At 45.8% G+C, this 23,543-nt stretch overlaps 1 protein-coding gene across 2 annotated transcripts; it reads right to left on the bottom strand.

Annotated features, from left to right (window-relative positions):
• Window positions 1–1,933: 1,933 nt before the first annotated feature.
• PNLIPRP1 (pancreatic lipase related protein 1) lies at window positions 1,934–16,929 on the bottom strand. Of its 2 annotated transcripts, XM_039237347.1 has the most exons (13): window positions 16,881–16,929; window positions 16,106–16,260; window positions 15,461–15,586; window positions 13,804–13,938; window positions 12,321–12,429; window positions 10,719–10,838; window positions 10,500–10,619; window positions 8,434–8,552; window positions 7,562–7,691; window positions 5,128–5,236; window positions 4,398–4,563; window positions 3,034–3,041; window positions 1,934–1,997 (listed from the first exon to the last, which is right to left on the bottom strand). In XM_039237347.1, the coding sequence occupies exons 1-13, from the start codon at window positions 16,927–16,929 to the stop codon at window positions 1,934–1,936; spliced, it is 1,410 nt and encodes a 469-aa protein (XP_039093278.1). The 2 variants fall into 2 exon arrangements, with proteins under 2 accessions (XP_039093278.1, XP_039093279.1); XM_039237348.1 differs by lacking the exon at window positions 3,034–3,041 and having other exon boundaries at window positions 4,396–4,563.
• Window positions 16,930–23,543: the final 6,614 nt, after the last annotated feature.

The following is a 23,543-nucleotide window of genomic DNA, read 5'->3' as shown; positions in this document are numbered from 1 at the left end:
TCAGGTCTCCATCAGCAGCTCCCCGGCCCCTGGAGCACGTGGCCACCACCGTACCTGCAGTTGGGACCCAGGTTACCCGAGGTCACCCCAGGTCACCTGTGCCTCAGGGCAGTGCCTGGGCTGAGAGCTCACGATGTGGCCCACAGCCTCAGGGACTCTCCCCAGCTGGCTTCCTCCCTCTGTACTGCAAACTCTTCTGTTTCCTCTTTGGCTTAATATTATTTCCCCCAAGTCTCTGGTCATTTCTGTCAGTCTGGGGAGCAGGTGAAGCAGGCTGCCCTTGACCAGACAGCAGGGCTTTCGTGGCCAACCACAAGGCCCACCCACTCCGTTATACCTCAGTTCCACTCGCCATGCTCCTGAAGTCCTCATCACCTCCTGTTGCATGGCTGCAGGGCTGCCTCCTCCTAGTTGGCTTCCCGGCCTGCAGTCTCAGTGGGTCATCTTCCTGCAAGCCTGGGCCTAGAACCACGAGCCCTCTGGCGCCCTCCCCATCTTGGGCCTCCGTCTCCTAGACCACCCTGTCCTGGGACTTGCTGGCTTTTCGCACTACCAGGTGGCACGGTGGTGCTTAGTTAGGTGCCGGGTGCCTTGCTATTGTGCACCCCTCCAAGGCTGAGTTGAAGTCTTCTGCTTCCTGTGGCTCTAGAACCCGGTGCAGAGCTGGCGTTTGGGAATGGTTGTAGAGTCTACCTCCCGCGGATTGAGCTCTTCTGCCAACATGCTGCTGCCTTGCTTAGGGTGTGGGTTCATGACCAGTGCTGGGCAGAACTGTGAGGAAGGGACCTCAGCCCCAGGCTTCGTTGTCTCCTGCTCGGTGCCCCAACCCAAGGTCCTGGGGGTCCTCCTGCCATGCAGTCATCTTTAACACTCGCCCCATTACTACTGTGGATTGACCGTGCACCTCGTGCCCTTCACTGTGAGACCCTGACTGCTGTCACCCCAACATCTACTCTCAAGGAACAATCCGGAGTCCAGTCATATTCAAGTTTGAAGCTCAGTGACAGCTTGATGTGCCACCAATGGTTAGGAGCAGAGGCCAAGGCACAGAAATTGTCCTGGTGGAATGTGAGGCCTGGGGACCAAGGGGGAGTCACTCAGGGGAGGCGGTGGCCTTCCTGGTCCTGCAAAGTCCTCAGGGAATGGGACACCCTGTCTTTCCAGGTGAAGAACACCTGTGTGGGTGGGATTCAAGGCAAGGCCTGATTGGCTAAGGGCTCCATGGTGGCGTTAATTGATTGGATGACTGAAAAGTCCCTCCTCTGCAGGGGCCTGTGTCAGGCACCCCTCCCAGAAGCCATCCCTGAGATGACCCTTCCTGGGGCCCAGGAGGACTGGGGGCTGGAAGCCTGTCAGTGCTCAGGAAATATGCCACCAGCGTCTCTAGCTGATGGGGGCCCTTATACCTCACCAGGAGGCAGGGCTGCCGAGCAGTTCCATCACCACAAGACCTACTACCACAAAGAGGCCACATCATAGCATGGCCTTTCCACGGTCCCTCAAGGTGATGGCAGAGTCAGGGATGAGCTCTGGAACCAGAGTCAGGGGAATGGGCTCTCAGTCTCCAAAGGACCCGCATTCACTCCTTGCTTGAACAGCCACCTCCCCTCTCTAGGCCTCAGCGTCCTTGCCTGGAAGATGAAGCGCAGGGCTAATGGCTCGGCTAAGACCCCTGTACACTCATGCTCCAGTCATTTTACGCCATCCCCTTAGGTGAAGAGAAGAGAGTGAATGTGAGGACCGAGGAGGGTGTGTGGTCAGAAGTCAATGGCAAGAAACCCAAATGTATGGAAATTCTCAGGACTTCTTTAAATGATCTATTTCTTAGTGTCCCCACTGGGGCCAGCTGACATCAGTGACAGACGTTGTGAGCAGATAAATGCATCAGTGGTTTTTATTGGTGTTAACGCAGTAGCTGGATTGTGCCTGGACTTTAACAGGGCGTGAGGGTGAGGAGAACGTCTTCTCTCACAGTGCTTTCACTGCAGAAGTTGTGCCTGCCGACAGAAATGAAAGCTTTGTAAGTGTCGGGCAGCTGTACATGGAGTTCTGAGTTGTTAGGAAATGATAGGAGCTGATTTACGACTCACAAGGAATGAGGGAAACACTTCGGTTGTAGCTTCAACCGGTTACTGGAGAACTTGGGTTTCCAGTGAGACAGGTGTCTGCTGTCTGGGACAAGGTCCCCTGTCAGCTGGCTGCTCAGAGTGGCCCTGGTCTCTGAGTCCTCAGTCCGACAGGACTGTGGGGCATTGACGCGGCAGCTGGACCTCTCACTGGCCTCTTTTTCCACAAGTAAGCATGGGACCTCCTTGCACATAGCAGGTTGGTTTCCAGATGGACTCACTCTTGACTGAGCCACTCTGGAGACTGGATTCAATCTTCTAATAGCTATAGTAAATTGAGCTTTTACTACAGGCAATGACACTAACTGATTCACTCGTGCAGACTTCATCTTCACAACACATGTGTGAGGAGGTATTACTATGAGTCCCATGTTATGGGAGAGGAAACTGAGGCACAGAGAGCTCTCAGTAAGTGAAAGAACCAAGATGCAAATACAGGTCTGTCTGATGCCACAGTCCACATTGTCCATGGCAGAGTCGCACCTCAAACCTCCCTTGACCTTGCCTTCTGCACTTGAAGTCAGTCAGTGGATTTTTCCCCTTGGGCTCCCCACTCCCTCAATTCCAGGGGTGACATGGGCTGGTTACTTGAGTCTCTGAGCATTAGGATCTTCATTTATAGAAGAGGGCACAGTTCTCCCCCATGATTGCTGAGAATCCCATGTTAATAATGCAACATCTGATGACAATAAATGTGAAAAAGCTTTATAATTGATAAAAAACAAATGTAGATCTAAGTGGCTATCATTATTGTTACTCTAAGGACAAAGAGCTTCCTGGACCTCACTACTTCGGAGCTCTGAGACTTTGCCTGGTTTTATCTGTCATCTTCACTATGGTCTCTTTTGTGTTTCACTTGTCTTGCTGCCCTCGCTCTATCTGCAATCATATTTCCAGTTCTCTGCACCTTGAACCCTGCCATCTGTGGTCTGGGATCCCCCTGCCTCTCATTCAAGCCCATCACCCATGCTGGTTTTGATCTTCCTAACTTTTTAAAAAGCTGATGTCCAACATCTAGCTTCTCTTAAGATAGATTTCTTCTGGAGTCGTCAGCCAGGGGAAGAAGGGACACTCAGGCCACCATTTGACACTTCAAATGGCAGCTATTGGGCTCAGGGCCTCAGGGGTGGCCTTGAAGACAATCTGTGCCATTTCTAGAAAGTACAGAAAGTCACAGCCTTTCCTCAGGAAACCTGGAAGGCACAATGTTCTGGCTGGTTTGGTCTTGTGTTTGCTTTCCTTCTTCAACTCTACCTATGACCGAGCCATCTCCTGGGAACACTTCGTGTTTTTAAGGCTCCAGCAATACCATCTTCTTCTGACTCCTTTTTAACCGCACAGTACTAGGATTCAGGCCACAGGTCCATTTCCTGATGGGGCCCTGGGAACTGGCTTTAGAGGCTCACTGTCCTTCAATGGAGGTGGGCAAGTAAGTGCTGGCTGCAGCTGTAGGCTGTGGAAGGCTCTCTCCACTGGCTTCCTCAGTGCTGTGCTCTCAGTGACAGATCTGTCTTATTCTGTTGACCACCTGGCTGGGCCAGCCTCTCACAGGGATATGGAGGGCCTCAGAGGGGTCATCCAACCTGAGATACAGCTGTGAATTCTGCCAGCCCGCCCTCCCCACCTGGAGGAGCCATATTCCCTGAGGCCCGAGTTTAGCAACCTCACTTAACCTCCCAAGCCTCGAGTCCATCAGTGACCAAGATTCCAGGATCCCTTTCCACAAAGCCACCCTCGGAGGGTTCTGCTGACCAGAATTAGGGTCCCAGCCTTGGCTCTGCCCCACTCAGGTCACTAACCCCACATCCCTCCGGCTGCCTGCAGCAAGTGACACTGAAAGTCAGGATAAAGATCCTGCAAGTATTGTTAGCCCAGCTCTCTCTTGTCCTATGTCAGCTTTTATATCTTTTGCTAAAACTACTTTTTTTAATTATTATTATCCTGAAAATGTCAATGATCTCCCCCTCTTTATAATGTAGCTGCGTTCTAGCCCATACCTATACCTCAGAAGTTACTTCTTTCTTCTCTTTCTCATTTTTCCTACTTAGTTTTTCTTGAAGGCGGTGTCATACATCTGTGTCCTTCTCAGATAGGGCTGAGAACGCCCAACAGAATGCTTTGCCTTGTCTGTCAATTATTTGTTTGCCTACAAAGAAAGCGCCCCAGGTGGGTCGATTGTCCTGGCTTTTCTGGCTGAACCATGACTGACTTTCTGGGGTGAGTTTCCATTATAACATCCTGAAGCACAAGCCCACAAAGATATACATACACTGTGTTCTCCTCTCCCTTTTGGATGGTGATCTTGGCTGCACCCACTTTGGGGAAGGTTGGGTTTACCACATTGTTGTTCCAAAGAAACTTGACTTTCTCAATTGTTCCAACATCAAGCTCTGCATCAAACTCATTGGAATGGGTAGAGCCTGGTCTGAGAATCCCCCTTGAAATAAAGAAATAGAAGCGTTCCAGGCACAGAAACAAGTTCTAATGACCAGATAAGGCTACGCCATGCTTTTCTACTTGAGATTAAGGAAGTTATTTTTTTCTAAATTAATTCTCAAATAAAGGATGGAGAAGCCAGCAGCCTCACACTATTGCTTGAATATTGTTTTCTCAAACTCAAGTTAATTTCTAATCAGAACGTTCTTATAAAAAACTATATAGTTCCTTCATATTTTTTTCTGGAAGAATTATTTGTACAGTAATAAGTTATTCACTTAGTTTAACACAGCATGCATGTGTTACTATCCTAATCAGGAGATATTACATTTGGGGGTGATATTAGATATATAGTTTTTAAATCTATTTTTAGAAACAGATCTATTGAAAGAGAAAAAAACTAATGCCTGCTGAAAATTATCAACAGAAGTCTCAAAGTGACTTTAATACATACAGCAAATAATTTAAAATTAATTGATAAAGAGAGGATAAGCATTTCAGTGTGCAGATTTGAAGGCTGTGTATATCATCAAGTGAGATGTGGTGCTAAAAAAAGGAAATTTACCTGAAGATATCGAATTGATGAGTGTTTCCCTTATTTCCAAACAAAGCAATTTTGATCTGACCAGTGGCCATTTTTCCAGACAGTGTTATAGAAGCTCCATATCTCCAGCCTGTACAGGGGATAACAAAGAATTCAATTTATTCATGCACAAAATAGTTGACTCAAATTTCAGAATCCTGTCATCCATTACACCGGGGCATCAAAGTATAAGAAATCCTAGTAGGGGCACCTGGGTGGCTTAGTCGGTTAAGCGTCCGACTTTCGCTTAGGCCATGGTCTCGCGGTTCGTGGGTTCGAGCCCCGCGTCGGGCTCTGTGCTGACTGCCAGCTCAGAGCCTGGAGCCTGTTTCAGAGTCTGTGTCTCCCTCTCTCTCTGACCCTCCCCTGTTCATGCTGTCTCTCTCTATCCTAGAAATAAAATAAAAATATTAAAAAAAAAAAAGACATCCTAGTAATCTATAACTCAAATCAGGCTATCAGGAGAGGTGCGTACCTTGCAGTATCCTGTCCAGATCTACACTGCCCAGTGAAGGGGCCATTACCCATAGGTGGCTGCTTAAAGTCAAATCCACACTAAAGAAGATCAAAAACAAATTCCTCAGTCTTACTAGCTACATTTTAAGGGCTAAATTGACACATGTGGCTACTGGCTACCATATTGGACAACAGAGAGCATTTCCATCATTGCAGAAAGTTGTGTTGTATAACTCTGCTTTAGAGGCACCATATCGTGAGATAAGGTGAAAAGAGAGGAGACAAAGGCTTGTTCCCATGGTAGGAAAAGTAGCTCAAGAATGTAGTCCTGCTAGAACCTCAAGAGTAGGGTCTGTGCCGTTATCTGTGCGTCCCCAGCACCCCAGGCAGTGTCTATCACAGAGGGGGGCTCAGTTGTTACCCAGACCTACTCCTGTAGTGCTGTCTCAGTGCCCATGAGGACAACCTGCACACCTATAACCACACACTCACACATGTACATGAACACACACACACACGTACATATCCATATCTATATCCGCATGCACACACATGTACACATGCATGTACTGACACACACACATCATTCGCCTAGCTCCCATTTGTCCCTCACAGCCTCAGAGACACTGTCCCTCCCTTCCTCTGGGCAATGCCAGGCCTCTGTCCCATGCTACCACTGCAGCAGCCCCCCACTCCCAGCACACTGGAGCTGCATGCTCGGTTTCCTACAGGGTTATACATTTCACGCGTAGAGTGTTTTACTCATCCCTGCATCCCTAGCCTCTAGCACCGTCTGTGGTTCATAAATAAGTGTTGGTTGAGGAATGAATATGTGACTTTAGAATGTTTAATTTGTTGTTTTAAAATATGGGCCAGCACGTCATGCATCCCAACAGTGGAAAGATTGATTAACCGTTGTCTTATTTAAAAAATATATTATAAGGGTGCCTGGCTGGCTCAGTCAGTCTAGCGTTTAACTACAGCTCAGGTCATGTTCTCAGGGCTCGCGGGTTCGAACACTGTGTTGGGGTCTGTGCTGACAGCTCAGAGCCTGGAGCTGCTTCGGATTCTGTGTCTCCCTCTCTCTCTGCTCCTCCCCCACTCATGCTCTGTTTCTCTCTCAAAAATAAACATTAAAACAGTTTTTAATAATAAAAAAATAAATGCATATAGTGATGAAAGTGTTCTATATCTTGATTGTGGAGATGGTTTCATGACTATTCATCTATCAAAACTCAGAACTATACACTACAAATGGTGGATTTTGCTATATATAAATTGTACCTCAATAAACCTGACTTATAAAACTAGATAAGACATATATTGTATTTATGCCTTTATATAAACACAGTGTCCTTTTTACAGTGCAACTTCTTAGGGAATAATCACGGGGAAGGTTGGCACAAAGTGACCCAAATATGCCCTATCTCTACCCTATGTCCTAGATGAGTCAGCAGATTTTTGAGAGAAATTACCCCTTCCTAATTCCTACCCACTGTCCACTAGAGAGGGACCCCAGCATGGGGTATCAGGGACACAGGGACAGAGAAGAAGTGGGGAGATAGGAACTGGACTTCTTAAGGGGTCCAGCCCAGCAAAGAGCTGGTACCAAATAAATGTTTGATAAATGAATAGAAGAACGGGTGTGCATGACACAGTCTTAAAAAAGAAAAGAGCAATGAAATGTGGAGTGGTAAGAATTGCCATAGAGATGTGCAAGTCACTATTTCTCATTAATTATGGTCCCACTCATTTCATGGCATAGGCACAGAATGGAAGAAATGCAGACTGTTTGTAAATCCTCAGCTGAGTCTTAAATGGGATAGTTTGGGCAGATGTGTCCCTCCGCTAAGTTGGTCAGGGTGTGCTCACAAATATTCCAGGTGAGAGATAAGTCCTTCTTGTATAATGGAACCTAAACTTTCTTGACAAGGGTGAGAAGGGCCAAATTACAACTTACGAGCAAAACTGCTGGCGTCTCCTGTGTTCAGGAAGAATTTCTGTGGCTCACTGCTTATCCTGCCAGCGAATTTATCAGCATAGTGGCCCATCTGTGGGCAGCCTTCAGCCGGGCAGGGGAAGCACTTGTTCTAAGGATAAGAGAGAGATCAAGTTGTCAGGTCTGGATTTGCCTTTTTATGACCCACACATCTAGAGGGGCAATTCTCCTACAGTCTGAGTTTCCTCACTTGTAGCAGGAAGAACACTGGGGTAGATGATTCCAAATTTCCCTCATTGAGTCTAGGACTCACGCTCATCAAGATAGAAAATACTGATGCCTGGGCCCCAGGTGAGGTCAATTACCCCTTCCATCACGTGATGTGCTGGTACATGGTTAACAGCCAAACTCTGGGACAAAAGGCCCTGGCTGTAGCACTTGCCACTATCTGTGGTATAAATGCTCTGTCTGTGGTCAATTTCAGAGACCCAACCCCCCAGCATGGCATCTAGAACTCGAGCATCTGCTTTTTCTTCTCTCTGGCACGTGAATTCTTCTCTCCTTCATTCTTCTGACCCTGCTCTGTCTTGTTCTTCCTCCTAAATGCTATGCATGTCCAAGCCAGATTCAAACAACACCTTCTGCGGAAAGGTTTTCCAGATCATTGAAAGGACTGTTCTTCTGATCTTGCAGCGTCTTCCTCGTCCACATGACTCATCTAGAATTTTAGTCACCTCCTGCCTAATTTTTTCCCCTCTGCTTCACAAGATCATAAACTCTGAGGGCCCATGCAAAACAAGTAAGGGATAGTCAGAAACCGATTAAAAGGTGTTGCAAATCCCAAACCTAATGGACTACTATCCTACAGAGGGACTCAAGGGATAATAGCTTACAGACTCAAACTCCCTGTAGGAAGCGCAGGGGTAGGAAGCGAACCCGTCAGGGTTGAGGATGCTCTCCGAGTAATACTTGTAACTTCTCAGGTGATTGCAAGCCACAAAATCCCGAGTCCCTAGGGAAACAAACGAAGGAAGTCTGCACAGGTGGCCTGGGGAGTTGACAGCTTCTCTCTCTCTAAGTGGAGAGGTTCCAAAGTGGGGCCGTATTTTCAGAAATGTAAGGTCAAGTCAATTTGAGGTAAATCCAAAATAAATGACAGTGAATACAGAGAGGCTGCTTTCTGTGAGTGAGGCAGTGTTCTCAGAACTTTACATGCATTGTCCCTATGAATAATGCCTTTCTAGGCGGAGGTACTAGGCCATTCCTAAGTACAGAATGATATACAGACTACAGCCTCAGATGTACGGATTACAGCCAGTTAAGTGGCAGAACTGGAAATTCAACCCAAGCCCGTCTGGTGGTTGAGCCTGTGCTGCTAACCATTGTGCCTTCCTGTGTCCCAGGCACTAGGCTGGAGGTCCTTGAAGACACGGCCAGATGCGAGGTGACCTCTTAGACATGATGAAACCAGAGCAGGGACATTTTCACGTTGTGTTTAGGCAAATAAAAAGGAGGGTCAAGTAGCTTGAGTTAGCTCTTATTTCTCTTTCTTGATAACCTTCCTTGGCCCCCACAGCTCCTGCCAGGTGACAGAAGTCACAGTGTACTTTCTAGACATGACCCAAACTCGTTTGAGCATTATTGAGAGGGAGTTTAGGTAACCCTATCTATGTAAACTCTCAAAAGAGACAAACACACATATCTGCATTCTTTTTCTTATTAATTTTTTTTAATGTTTTATTTATTTCTGAGAGAGAGAGTGTGAGTAGGGGAAGGTCAGAGAGAGAGGGGAGACACAGAATCCGAAGCAGGCTCCAGGCTCTGAGCTAGACGCCAGCACAGCCCAACGCGGGGCTCGAACAAACAAACGGTGAGATCATGACCTGAGCCAAAGTCAGACACTTAACTGACTGAGCCAGCCAGGCACCCCCATACATCTGCATTCTTAATATTTGCCTCAGTGGCATCCATACTTGCCATTTTGATCAAATTCAATAAGAATCTTTACTCATTAGGGGCACCTGGGTGGCTCAGTTGGTTAAGCATCTGACTTTGGCTCAGGTCATGATCTCACAGTTCATGGGTTCAAGCCCTGTGCCAGGTTTTGTACTGACAGCTCAGAACCTGGAGCCTGCTTTGGATTCTATGTCTCCCTCTCTCTCTGCCCCTTCCCTGATTGTACTCTGTCTGTCTGTCTGTCTCTCTCTCTCTCAAAAAATGAATAAACGTTTAAAAAATGTTTTAAAAAAAGGAATCTTTACTCATTATATTTGGTAAGACCACTAAAGGTTTAAACCTGTGTGGTGCCAAGTGATGAGCTGGGCTGAAAACTTCACTTCTTCACTACATTGTCCTTTTGACCTCATTAGATCCAAAATCTGTATCTAACAGATGACCTTTAACCTCGGTGTGCTTCACCAATGGTGAAGAATAACCTCAAATAGCACACTCTCTGCTTAGCCTTTCCTACCAATGATTGTTTCTCAGCCTGACCCAAAATACAGGGTGATGACTTTCATTGGCTCTGCCGTGGAAATGATCGGGGAGCATTGTCATTTTGGCTACAGTATTGAGCAATACTGAACAAGAACTTGAACCGTATCACTGACTTCCAAGGAGGGATTGGCAGAAAAATTCTCTTAGAGCCAGGATGTTTACCTTCATGGTATTTCTTATCTCTGCTAGGTAGCTACCAATTGATTGCTGGAGTTATGGCTTTGAGTGATTTTTCATTCTTTGTAGCTTGCACAGTTCAGGATACCCCCAACAGTGTTTTAAGGATGTACAAAACCAGTAGAGCAGAGATATGACAAATAATATGTAGCCACATTTTTTCAGAAATAAGGTCTAGGAGAGGGAATTGTTTTAAAGAACAGTGGTGTTTTCATTTTTGAGATTTGCTCTGGGGAAGGTACTGCTCACCCCAGTGAAGTGATGCCTCACTCCACTCTAACTTTACCTTCCCAAATGCCATCGAGGTCCACGATCTGTGACAAAGCATTCTTCTTGCATCCTGGCATTTCCTCTCCTCCGTTGGGGAAGAAGTCAAGGTGACCCATCAATTGTTTTGTTCCAAAGCCTGAAATGTTTGGAATAGCAATGAGCTTTTCATAATGCGGGGCTCTCTTGGTTAAAACACAATGGCACATGCTTGCAGCTAAAGCATCATTGGGCTTACCCAGGAATGGGATCAGGGGTGCTGCATCTGTGTGAATCACATCAACAAAGTCAGCATCGGAGGGATCGAGTCGAACCTCTTCAGGAGTACCCTGGAAGCTTGCTTCTACAGGATCCAACCCTAAAAGAGATGATCAGTGCTGCAGAATAGTAGGCCTGGCTGTAGGTGCCAGCAGGACCAAAGTGTACAGTTGCTCAGGCTGTGCATTGCTCAACTCAAGGGATGCCATACTTCGAAGTCATGCAGTGCTATGGCCCTGCGTATTGAATATGGGGACACAGAGCTTCAATGTTGCTCATTAGAGAAGGGCTCCGGTGGCATGGATAAAGAAGGGTCAATGAGCTAAGAGATTTAAATTTGTCTGACCAAGGATTTTTTCCCACATTATTTTCTCCTGTTTACTTGGCAGATTCTTCTTTAACACCCTTTTTCCTCTTCTCAAGTTTGAATAAAAGAAGGGATAAAATAATATGATATCATATTTATGAACACAGATTCTGGAACTAGGCAGCCTGACTCTAAATCCCTACTCAGCTATTTCTTGGGCAAGTTACATGACCTTGGGCGAGTCGCCCAACCTATTTTTGTGCCTCAGCTCCCCCATTTATAAAATCCAGGTAATGATGTGGTTATAATAAGATTAAATGATATAGTATATATAGCTTTTAGCACACTGACTGGCATACCATCATGAGTGTATCTGTAAAATATTATTATTATTTCCTCTTGACTATAATTCCTTCTTGGCAGGGCTTCTGAATTTGTCAATAGTCTTTGAAGGTTTGGCCAGAGCACCTGGCCAGAAAGGGCATAGGCATAGTTGTCTGCTGAAAATGAAAGGGAGAGAGCTCTTATACACCAGAGGCTTGCTGGAGCCACGTGGCAGTAGAACTGAGTTAGAATCTTGGCTCTTCCAAGATTGAGGGCAAGTTATCCAGTTTCCTGAGTCTGTTTCTTCAGTTCTGGGGATTCAGTGAGAAATGTAAGGCACTTTGCATAGAATTTGGGCTAAGGAGACACTTCATCTATGCTTACTCTGATAATAATAATAGCATTACATGATTATGATTATGTTATACAGCATATGTTGTTGTTTTTGCTACAAATTGAAGGCTTTGATTGGCTTAAAAGAGTGATCTGTGCCACTGGTGCCTGGGTTTCTCCTACCAAGAGAGGCTCTGGAACTGTGATTAGTGTGCTCCACTCTGCCCTTGATTTCAAAGAGAAGAGGGAAAGGAATTGCAGCGTGCACTCTTAATTACGTTCGCACACGCTCATGCTAGCCTTCTTCTCCATTTTCCTGGTTGCCCAGTCCTGCCGAATGACCCTCACTGCTAGGAAACATGTGTCTAAGGAAGAGGGTTGGAGACAGACACAGAAGAAGCAAGGGAATGCAAAGGGAGGTGAACAAAAGCATTATCTCCTCTTCCAAAAAGATGGGCTTCCTGGGGGCTTCCTAAAATGTTCCCCGCAGACTCTCACTGGCTCTGCCACAGCTGAGGGACAGACCACTTTGGGCCACCTTCTAGCTGGTCTGCAGGCTTGCACCACGTTCTGGGGTTCCTGGGGACAAAATCTGGGGCGCTGCACCTTGGGCCTCACCTGTAATTCTGCCCAGCCCTTGAATTCTGCTCCCAGCCTCTCCTGCTGCGTGGGCTCCCAGGCTGTGGCCGATGAGGTGGACTTGGGAAGAAGAGTAGTTGTAGTTTGTCTGCAGAGAGAAGATTACATTTTCAGAACATTTTTGTACTGCGGTATTTTGATTTTTCACATGTGTGGTTTTTGTAACATGTAAACCTAATGTTGTTACCCCTCTGCCGAAAACCTTCTATGGCTCCCACTGCTCTCTGGATCAAGGCCAAATTCATTACCAGGGCTTCAGAACTTTCTTGACTCAACACCCATTTTTCTAGATTCCTCACTAGCCAAACCCTACGTAGGATTTTCAGTCCCTCGGATACATCATATTCTCATCTGTGGGCTTGGTGGGGAGTCTTCTCCCTGTTGCTGTTCACTCCCAACTGCTTGTCCAGCTCACATGACACAACCTAGCCATCCATGCTCAACTTAGATGTCTCTCCCTGGGAGACATCCTCAGTACTCCCCCAGCCCCCCAGCCTGGATTAAACTGCCCCCCCCCCCATGAGCTCCCATTAAGCTCTATAGTTCCCCCATTAGAACGCTGACCATACTCTACTGTCATTGCAAGCCTTCACCTCAAGTTCCTCCAGGGCCTGGGACCTCACCATGCACTTGACCTCTTAGCAGAGCTCCTGACTCTGTGCCCCCCAAATATTGGATGAACAAACAAATGATATACAGCTCTGAGTGTTTGCACCCGTTGGTCTCAGAGACATTCACCCATCTGTACTCATTTACTGGTCTTCAGTACCTCTAGAACAAACACCACAGGTTTTAATTTCTGTAGGGGTGCAGAAGGAGTTAGAACCAATCAGTTATTTTGTAGCCCCTTTCACTGTAAGACAGAAAGAGCTCGGGCCTTTATCTGGGATAGAATAGAATCATGGAGAGTTAGTGACTTCACCGAAAGAATTCAAGACCCAAAGAATTAGCCAGAATGAAAGACCAGGGTGGGAAGAAACAGCTGAGTTGATGGTGGCCAACAGAATTCCCTGACATCAACAGGGCCATGGAGTTGGTACGTGCCGGGTGCACGTGCTGTCCCTTGGTTCCATTTGGTGCTCTCTCTCTGCCAATGCTGTGTTTGCCCCACACATAGACCACCCAGTGTAGTGGGGGCCCCTGGCGCTAGACAACTCTTGTATTCACCTGTGCTCTGATTTTGGGGGGCAAACTCTTTGACCTTTCTGGGCCTTAGTTTTCACATCGGCCAATGGAAGATGATAATAAAAGCCCCTGCCTCCTAAGTGTTAGCTGTTACTGATTTTTCTTCCACGGCTGTGTCCTTTTTCAGGCAGATTTCAGGATTTTAGAAGTAAGATTCTGAGACAAATACCAAGTCTTTCTGTTTCTTTCTAAAATCCATAACTCTCAGCTGCCTTGTTAGCTGACAGAGACCCGTGGGCGCTGCCTGCCTCCCCAGCCACCCGGCCGACAGACTCACCGAGAGCATGCTGAGCATCTGGGCCACCTGGGCGCCCACCACCCGCACGTTGTTGGCGGCCTGTGTGTACGTGGTTTGGGCACCTTTCTTCCAGTCCACGCAGATGCAGTTCACCTCCTCCACCGCGAACATGTTCTGGGGTTGGAGAGGTGCCAGGATGTTATCACAGGGGCACGTGAAACCATACCTAACCAGGGCTCCAAGATGGTGACTGTGGTCATTCTGTCTTCTCCTCGCTGGGGCACTCAGACCATCTGGGCTTGTTGTCAGTTAGGAGTTATCCCTCAGGGTGAAGGCTACGCGAAAGGCAAACTTATTCCCTCTCTAGCTTGCAGGTTCATTAAAAGCTGGCCATTCTGGTTTTCTTTGAGCAAATTCAGTAAAATTGATTAGGTGTGTGGGGAACATCTTGAAGAGAAAAGGTCTCAAGTGCCATCTCTGGTGGCCAATGTCTAAATGACCTTGTGGATTTCACCTCCACCCTTCCTCTTGGCGTCCTGACCTCACCGCCAATAACTCGGCTTGCCTTCACCCCTGTCTGCCGGGCATTTACTAAGTTTCTACAGTCAGGATAGCACAGTATTTCATGGAAGAAACACCCACCCCAGATATTTGAAAAAATGAAACTGCAACAGACTTAAAAAGACATTGAAGAATTCTGAACAGAAAATGTCTAGGATGTTGAAGAAACTGGTATATCCTTAGACATTCTTCCAGGTAGTACATAGGCCTGCTTGAGTCGAAAATGGTAATAAATTTAAAATCTGCTTTGAATTTTTCACATCTATGATACTTATATGTGTGATCACACACACAGAGGTACCAAGGGTTGTCTCTCAGGACTTTTATTTTTAAACAACCCTGAGGAATCTCTTACAATCCTGAGGAATTTGGAATATAAACTCTATCTTACAGTTTATCCAATGTAGGTAGTTATTCATGATGGGACAGAAGAGTTAAATGCCTGGTAAATCAAGGCCAAATGCAGAATGACTTTAATTTTCTAGGTTTGTAACTTCTGTTGACATGGTAGGTTGGAATTTTAATGTGCGTGGAGAACGGGCTCCTAGGGTAGTCAGAAGGATGGATGGAATCAGTGTATGTGTAAAAAGAAAGGGTGACGCTATATTACATATTTGTGTGCGTGTGTGCCTGTGCATGTGTGTGCGCACATGTGTGTGCACGCGTGTGTGTTCTTCTGTTGTCTGTCCTTCTAACCAATAGATGCTATGTTCCATATAGCTTTGACACTTTCTATTCTGCCGTTCAGTCTCCAGGTCCACCTTAATTCTCCGTTTCTCAAATAAATAGTTGTAGCAACCCATCATCTCAGGGACGTGGGAGAAACTTGAACAAAAAGAACATAATCCTTCATGTGCAGGAAAATGAAGTGCTCTCACTGAAAATGGAAGCAGACCTTTGGCCTTGATTTAGCCAGAAATAAGCTGGTGGAGGTGTTTGCCCACAGAGTCAATGCCACCTGCTGCAGGCTACAGATGTAGTCCAGAAACGTGGAAGTGAAGTCTTATTTTCATAAAGAGTACCTCACATAGGTAGGGATTTCCTGTCCCCAGAGTTATCTGCTGTCCTTGCTGGAAGGCGGTGGAGGCACTAGCCGGGGGGCAGGGCAGACCATGGGGCTGGGAGCCGGCCCTACCTTGCACATTTCCATAAGCCAGTTCTCTTCTCCCTTGTCGATGAAGCCATGGATGATGAACCGGGTCTTCCTGTTTGTTTGAAAATTTGATGCTTCAATTGTTGATGGATCAGAGGGAAGGAGAGTCTGTGACAAAAGCAGAAAAGCGTTGCATGTTTTTGTAGCCTGGACACTCAGGCCTGCCTCTCCTTCCCCATCTCTGCTTGTCCTGATGCCTTAATCTTTCAAACCTTAGCACAAAAGCCACCTCTTCCAGGAAGCCTGCCCTGACTCTCATTTTCCTGCCTGCACTGACCATCCCAACCCCAGCCAGTCAGGAATTTTGCCTCCACTGGGGCTGAATTGTAGCTCACAGTCTTACCTTCCACAGGGCTCTTGGTAGATGGCAAGCTCTACCCCAGACCAGAATCATATAACCAGTCAGAGGTTCTGGCAAATGTGAACCATTCATTCATTTGAGCCAACATTTTCCAGAAAACCTACTCTGTCTGGGTCTGGCTAGGCCTGGAGGGTGGGGGCGGCTGGAGGGATAAAGTGGGACAGAACATGGTGGAGGAGGAGGGTATAGAGACAACCTTCTAGTCTGTGGGGTGGGCACAACCCCTCTCGCAGTCACAACGATGTTAAAACGACAAAAGATCTCACTTGAAAGTTGTTTGGGTTCTCATTGGTGTAGAGCAGGAAGCGGGTTCCGATCTTCTCTGGGCTCCAGGGGAGAACTTTCAGGGGCCTGGCTGCAGTCCCGGCCCAGGGTTCCAAGTCGGAGAAGCACCCAATTTGTTCATAGCAAATTTCCTTTGCTGTAGGGAGAGGATGAACGTACTCACAGCTTAGCTCCCTAGGCAGGGGGGTGGGGGAGCAGGGTTACAGCTTCTCAGGTCCTCACTGCTCTGCCTGGAGACAGTCTGAAGACAATGGTGACACCCTGCCTCTTCCCACCCACTCTCTTCTTCCCCCCAGTGCCACCTTCCGATCTGGGACCAGTCCCACTGCCTGCTAGAGACACCAGCTGTGCCACCGCTTAGAGATACCATCAAAGCTTAGAAGTTCTATGTCCCGTCCCCAGCGCTTCAGATATATTTATTTGACTTAGGTGGTAATGCCCACTGATAAGTCAATCTGTTAACCCAGGCAGGTGTTTAATGCTTTACCTAGAAGAGTCTAGCCTAGAGAACTTGGACTTGAAGACAGGCGGGTGGGAAGATGTTCTGAAGTGGGTCCCTCTCAAACTGCCTTGTCTCCCAGGCAGAGTATTAGCCACCCCCACCCCTACCTGCACGCCCACCCCCAACCCCTGACCCCACCTCTCTCTGGACCCTCAGAGTTGTCTGGAGCCATTGCCATGAGTAAGGCTGTCGCTGTCCAGTGCTGAGATGTTGCATGTAAGCCCTTCCTGAGGGGAAGGTGTGACGTTTCCTACCTTTGACTGCTCCCAGCAGAAAAATTGCGATTGTCCAGATGCTCACCATCTACAATAAATTCGGACATTTTCAGCCTCACCAAACCTTACCAGAGCAACGAGCACAGACTTTTAGGAAGTCAAGGCTATCTGCTTCCAGAGCCAGTGGGAGGAAGCAAAGGTAACTTACCCTGTGGGCTGTTCCAGGAGTTCCCTCCTCTCCATCTAGTACCAGGCTGTTTTGTTTTTTTTTTTATACTGGAGCCTTATCATTTGGACACTGCTTCAAGGCAACGACAGGTGATAATAGAACATGCTGTGTGCAGTTAATATTTTAATCTGCACAAATACACAAAACAAGATTCATTATAGTAGTCAAACCTTCTTGCCAGTCTGGGAAGATGAAAAAATGCCTGATTAAAAGGGTGTGAAAACTCCCTAACTTTGTACCTGCGTATCTGTGCAAGTAATTATGAGCCTAGAGGGTCCCACTTTCCAATTTTCTGTTTTATCACCAATTAGTTTACAAGTCCCAGTAAGGACACAGCAGCAAACTCTAATAATGGAGGGCAGCATTTCTCAATTAGAATGGATGGAAATGCCCCCCACTCCCCCCCCATATAGCTGAAAGTAAAGGGGAGTTCTGATCAAGAAATCTCCTCTTTCTGTCTCTCTGTCTCTTGTCTCTCTCTACTGATCTCTGTCTCTGGCAGTCTAATTCCTGAGCGCATGAGCTTTGGAGACCAATTCAGCAGCCTCCACAGTAGCCTATGAACGCAATCCTCCACTAACGGCCTGTTCCAGTTATCAATTGCTAGGTAATGAATCAACACAAAATATAATGGTTTCAAACAACAGAAGTTATTATATTATCCTACTAAACTTTTGAATAGCTAAGTTCAGGCTAAAAGCCCATGTCATCAAACCATGTCACGTCTATGGAGTTTCTCCAGACTCTCTGAAGTTTGCACACCTGTCTTATGAAACTGGGCCACTGTGAGGCCATCATGAATGACCCACAGACCCATGCATCTGTGAACAGCTTGGCCAGTTCACACAACAGGCAGATAAGCCTTCAATGGCAAACACCACTGGTGCCCTACCCGACTCCCAAGTTAAATATGCCTCAATGTCAGAATTCATGCTTTTTCTGAATAACCCAAATTCTGGAAGACGGGTTGAAGGACCCTCCTGTTGAAATCCAAAAGACTTTCTCTGGAGTCACAAAGAATAGGAGCCAATAGTTCCCGAGACTTGCTACGTGTAGTCAGAGCATTTTAAGTCTTACAACAACCCCATGAAGTGGGTACCATTATTTGTCCCCCTTTATGGGTGTGGAAACTGAGGCATGGAGCAATAAATGAATTGCTTCATTCTGATAAAACCACACAGGAAATGAGTGACGAGATGAGATTTCAATTCAGACCATACGGAGCAAAATAAGGAGTTATTTGAGTATTCAGTGAATCTGAGTAAGTTGTCTGTCAATTTGTTGAGTGTCATCCACATAGAATAAGGGAGACACTTAGAGAGAATAAGTTGAAATAAAAAATAAGGTGTCCCCTAAAATGTCAGACTTGAGTTGTATGATTGACCTAAGTGATGAGATATTTAAGCTTTGCAAGTCTGCTCATTTGGGCCGGGAAGATGCAATTTAGACTGTGGTGATGTCAAAGGCATTTATGCTTTACTTTGACATTGCAGTGGAAAGATTCATGATAATCTAATGATGTAAATTAGTTGCTAGGAGATGTCAGGTGGCCTTGTTTGCCTCTTTTGCATCTGCTACACTGACCTCCATTGAACATGCCAAAGCCTTTCCTACCTCAGGGTCTTTACACTTACTATTCCATGCCCTGAAACTCTCCTCCCTAGACCTTCACTGGACTAGCTTCTTCTTATCATCCAACAATTAGTTCAAATGTTACCTCTTTCATGAGGCCACGTTGAACACCCCTGAGGCCCTCCACTGCCAGCCTTCTACCCAACCCCAGACCCCAGTTCCCTAACACCTTATGTGTTTTCCTTTAGATCACTTATCACAAGTTATAATCAAGTTATAATCATCTTCTTTGTCTGTCTGTTGGTTTATTTATTTATTTTTTCAATCATACTTTTCCCACCTTGGAATGCAATTCTGTGATGACAGAGACCTCATCTGTTTTGGCCACTGCTGTCCCTCTAGCCTCTAGAACCGTGCCTGGCACCACAGTGGTTATGAATTAATGAAAGAATGAATACACATATTCGTGGACTTGATTGGCATTTTACCTTAATCTGAGAGTGAATTTTAGGGCTGGAGAAAGGTGATAGGGCACCATTTAAAGGAGAGGGAAAGACAGACATGTTGGTCTTAAGCAGGGAGAATAGATGTATCTGCTTAGATTTAGGAAAAAACAGTCATCACATGATCTGCCATGATTTCCTCCAAGCCCATTCTCCTGAGCTCACCTCACTGCCAATTCACCTGTGGGCTTACCTGTGGGCTCACCCTCACTGCCAATTCACCATGCTCACCCCAATGGAATGGCCCCTGCTGCAGAATTTGATGGTTGAAACCACCTCAGGGTGATCAGGGTTGACTTAGAAGCCTTCTAGGTGGGACTGGAGGATTTCATCTGTAGCAGCCACGTCAGTCTGGTGGTGGGAGGGGGTGTGTGCCCCTCACACTGGGCACGGGCATTTAGAGGGTGGTTTTCCTTCTTAAAAAACTTTATTTCACTCATGTTTGTATATGGGTAATACATGCTTCTACACATCTGATATGGTCCAAAGTTAAAATGCTTCCTTTACCAGATCTTTGCGTCATCCCAGAGATATTCCATGTATTATGTATATACATATTATATTTTATTTAAAACTATAAATGGTTGGGGCACCTGCGTGGCTCAATAGGTTAAGCATCTGACTTTGGCTCAGGTCATGATCCTTCAATTTGTGGGTTTGAGCCCTGTGTTGTGCTCTGTGCTGACAACTTGGAGCCTGGAGCCTGCTTCAGATTCTGTACCTCCCTTTCTCTGCCCTTTCCCTGTTCTTGCTGTTTCTCTTTCTCAAAAATAAATGAACACTAAAATGTTTTAAAAATAAAAATATAAATAGTTAATATATACTACACACTATTTTGCAACCTGATTCTGAAAAATTTACTATAGTCTTGAAAATCATTCCTTGTCAGTGCATCTAGATGTGCTCCAGTCTTTTTTCCAGCTGCACAGTATTCTAATATTTGGATATCTACTTAATCAGTCCTCTTCTGATGAACATTTGGTTGTTCTTAGTCTTTTACTACTGAACACAATGTCTCGATGAGTATTCTTACACATGAGTCATCTGGGTGGATGGTATGGCTGGGGGTTGAATTCCTTTAAGTGGAATCTAAGGGTTAAAAGATTTTTACATTTAACATGTTGATAGAGATTGCTGCCCCAAGTTTCTGTGTTCTGATAACCCTGTTATCCGGAACCCCTGTGTATGTTGGCTACTCTCCCCACCCAAATCCTGAAACAATAGTAAAGTAGAGACCACAAACTATTTCAACAGGCGACTTCTAGAGGTATGCTAGTTATCATTCTTTTGCTTGCAAGCAACAGAAATCAGTTCTGGCTAGCTAAACATTTTTTTTAAAAGAGGGGTTTATTGGAAAAATATTGGGACATCTCATGGAATCCATGAAGTTGTTAAACCATGAGACCCAGGGAAGTCCCCCAAATGGGACCACCCTAGAGAGCTCAGCCATTGTTCTCAGATCCCCTCTGTCTTGGACCTGTGTGCATCTTAGCCAAGAATTTTTATTTGCCAGGGAATTGGCCTGGTTGGGTCAGAAGCTGTCTCTCAATCAATTAGCAATGGGATATGGATCCTGTTGGGTGTTCCTGGCCGAGGGGACTCATCTCTGTGCACCCAGACATGGAGGTGAAGTTGTGAGCTGGGCAACCACTGAAGGAGGCATGTGGTTCTGCAGTAATGAAATAACAGTCTTAAATCAGTGACTCTACTCAATGTGTACAAAGGTGCAGTTTGTGGCTCAGTGAAGGTAGTTGGGAGATTTCTTTAAAAGTACTTTTTGTGTTTGTCCAGCCTTAAAGTCATGATTTTTATGAATTATCAAGAATGAATGATGACTGTAGAGTCTTGATATTCTGAGCAGAAAATCTGTTGTTTTGTTTTAAAGATTAGAAAAAGCAACCCTGGTTCATGGGCATTGGTTGTTTAAGATGAAGCATACTGTACTGGAGCACTTTGCTTTCTGCAAAAGTCAAAGCGAGTGAACCAAAAAAGGTGCCCTCACTTCTGATAACAGCAGCAAGGACAAGGCAGCATGAGAAGTCCAGAGACAAGGTCAGCCTGACCCATTGTTAGGAAAACCCTTCTGACACCTCACCTGACCCCATACTTGTGTAGGGTGGGCAAACGAGTTGGAGATGGTGATAGATGGATGGTGAAAATGGCCACAATTCTTCACTCCCCCCCCCTCCTGCATTCATGTGTTTTGCAGGTGACCATCTGAGTTTTGCAGCTCTTTCCATCAACAACTGGATGTGTGACTTGACTTGTCATTAAATGTCATGGCAGCAACATCTTTGAGTAGCTCAAAGCCATCCAATCCCAAATATGAGAGAGATCCAGCCAAGATTAGCAGCGCTGATAACTCAACCCCTTTTGACCAAAGATACACGAGTAACTCCAGCCAAGAGCAGAAGTACCCAGCTAACCTGGAGACTTGTGTTTAAATCTGTTTAATATATGCCTCTTGTTTAACAAGCCATTGAGTTTGGTGATGGTTTGTTATGCAGCAGTAGCTAACCAGTACAGGAACCCAGTCCAGCCAGGCCAAGGATTCAGAGAGAGCCGTTCTCATTGCCTCACCATCACTATTCTTGGGCACACAGCCCAAGAGGGTGTATTCTTTCCTAATACAGTGAAGAAACTCTCACATCATCAACAGACACCATGTCCTAATTCACTGAACACTATGAAATGCCCTGGTGGATTAAATTGGACTAATCCCCTGGCAAGATGGAGGTCTAAGCCTTTAAAGTCTCTTTGACTAATTAGTCCATTCTGCAGCCGATAGAAAGATTTCTTTAAACAACATTGACATCTGAAATACTGTATACTGAATGAACGTAGATCTCAGTCAGCTTGAGGGAATTAGGCAAAATTCATATATGCACAAATTTATAGATCCCTTTTGAAACTATGACTTCATTTCTACCAGGCAGTTTTCTCTTCATTGGGTATGGCTCTTTGAAGTCACAAAGTAGAGACTGAAGTTGACAGTTATCTGCCATGTCCATACGTCCAGGTGGAGCCAAATAGCTGCTTTCCTCCAGCTCTGTCCTTATTTTCTCCTTCAATCTCAAATTCAGAATGTACTGATACCTTGTCATCTTGTAAGGGGATAATCTTCTGAAATTTGGGGGAAGAGAAGGGTTGGTTCAAATCAAAACCTAACTTAAAGGTTTTCAGAACCCTTTAAGTTAAAAGAAGTTTTGTCTTGAGAAAGCTGTTTTCTAAGGCTTTTCACATCAATTGAACTACATTTCTAAATATTCTTTGTTCTGGAAGAATTTGTCCCTGTGTGTTGTTGTAATGGAAGTGGATGTAAGACTTTGCCTTATCAGCAGTCAACTCTTGACGTCTTTCTTTTTTTTTTTTTTTTTAATCAGAGATGCCCTGACTGTGGGATGTGAACTCAGCTGCTGAATATAGCCCAGATTTCCACAGTCCTTCCCAATTCCATTCATTGGTCGATCACATCAGTTCATGTGGACTGACTAAGAAGGAAAAGTCTGAGGCCACACAGACCCTGGTGCCACTTGGAGAGCATTATATTCCAAAGTCTGAACCCCCTATGTTGCCTACTTCATGAAGACCTTTTTCTTCCTATCCCCTTCCCTCAGCCTCTCTCCCCAACTCCTCTGTCTTCCCAAAGTACCTCATACTTCTTGGCACTACTTCATAACTGTTTCCCATCCAGTCCTCACCAGACTATAAGCTCCTGAGAAGGTGAGGAGTGTATTATTTATTTCACATCCTTAGTACCAAGACCAATGTCTGAAATATGGTATTGGAGATTCCATGAATGTTTGTTAAATTAAGTAATATACTTAATTTTAGTTCTAATGAGGAAATGACCAAGCTGGCATCACTTCTGGAGAAACCTGAAAAGGAACAAGGTGGGACACGGTGGTAGCCACAGAGATGTGCCACTCAGATCCTTTCGGGAGAATCAGCTGCAGGAGCCCAGATGCCACCCTGTGGACCCACCACAACACTGATACAGAGGCTACACTCTGCCAGCTGTCCTCAGCCAAAGACTGAGTGAGCATGGCACAGGTCCCAGAGCCCATCCACTCCTACCTGAAGTAGGATTCCTGCAAAGGGCCGGCTTCAGTTGGAGACTCTCCATGAACCTGGCCCAGACTTTCTCAGAACTTTGATGAGGCTGAGACTCTTTTCCAGTCTTTCCTTCCTTCTCTCCTCTCACGGGTGTCAGACCTACATTACAGTATGACGATTCTCCCTGTCTGTTCTCACAAATGTCTCCTTCATAGACATTTCCCAGAATAAATCTTCATAGATATTTCCCTGAATAAATCTGATCCCATCTTGGGGTCTGCTTCTCAGAAGACTCCACTGATGAGACACCTGGGTGGCTCAGTTGGTTAAGAGTCCGAGTTT

Source organism: Hyaena hyaena, unplaced genomic scaffold (genome assembly GCF_003009895.1).
Source record: "Hyaena hyaena isolate Hyena2069 unplaced genomic scaffold, ASM300989v1 scaffold_124, whole genome shotgun sequence".
Lineage (NCBI taxonomy): Eukaryota > Metazoa > Chordata > Mammalia > Carnivora > Hyaenidae > Hyaena > Hyaena hyaena.
Note: the sequence above shows the minus strand (reverse complement) of the source record. Positions and strands in the feature narration are given on the sequence as shown.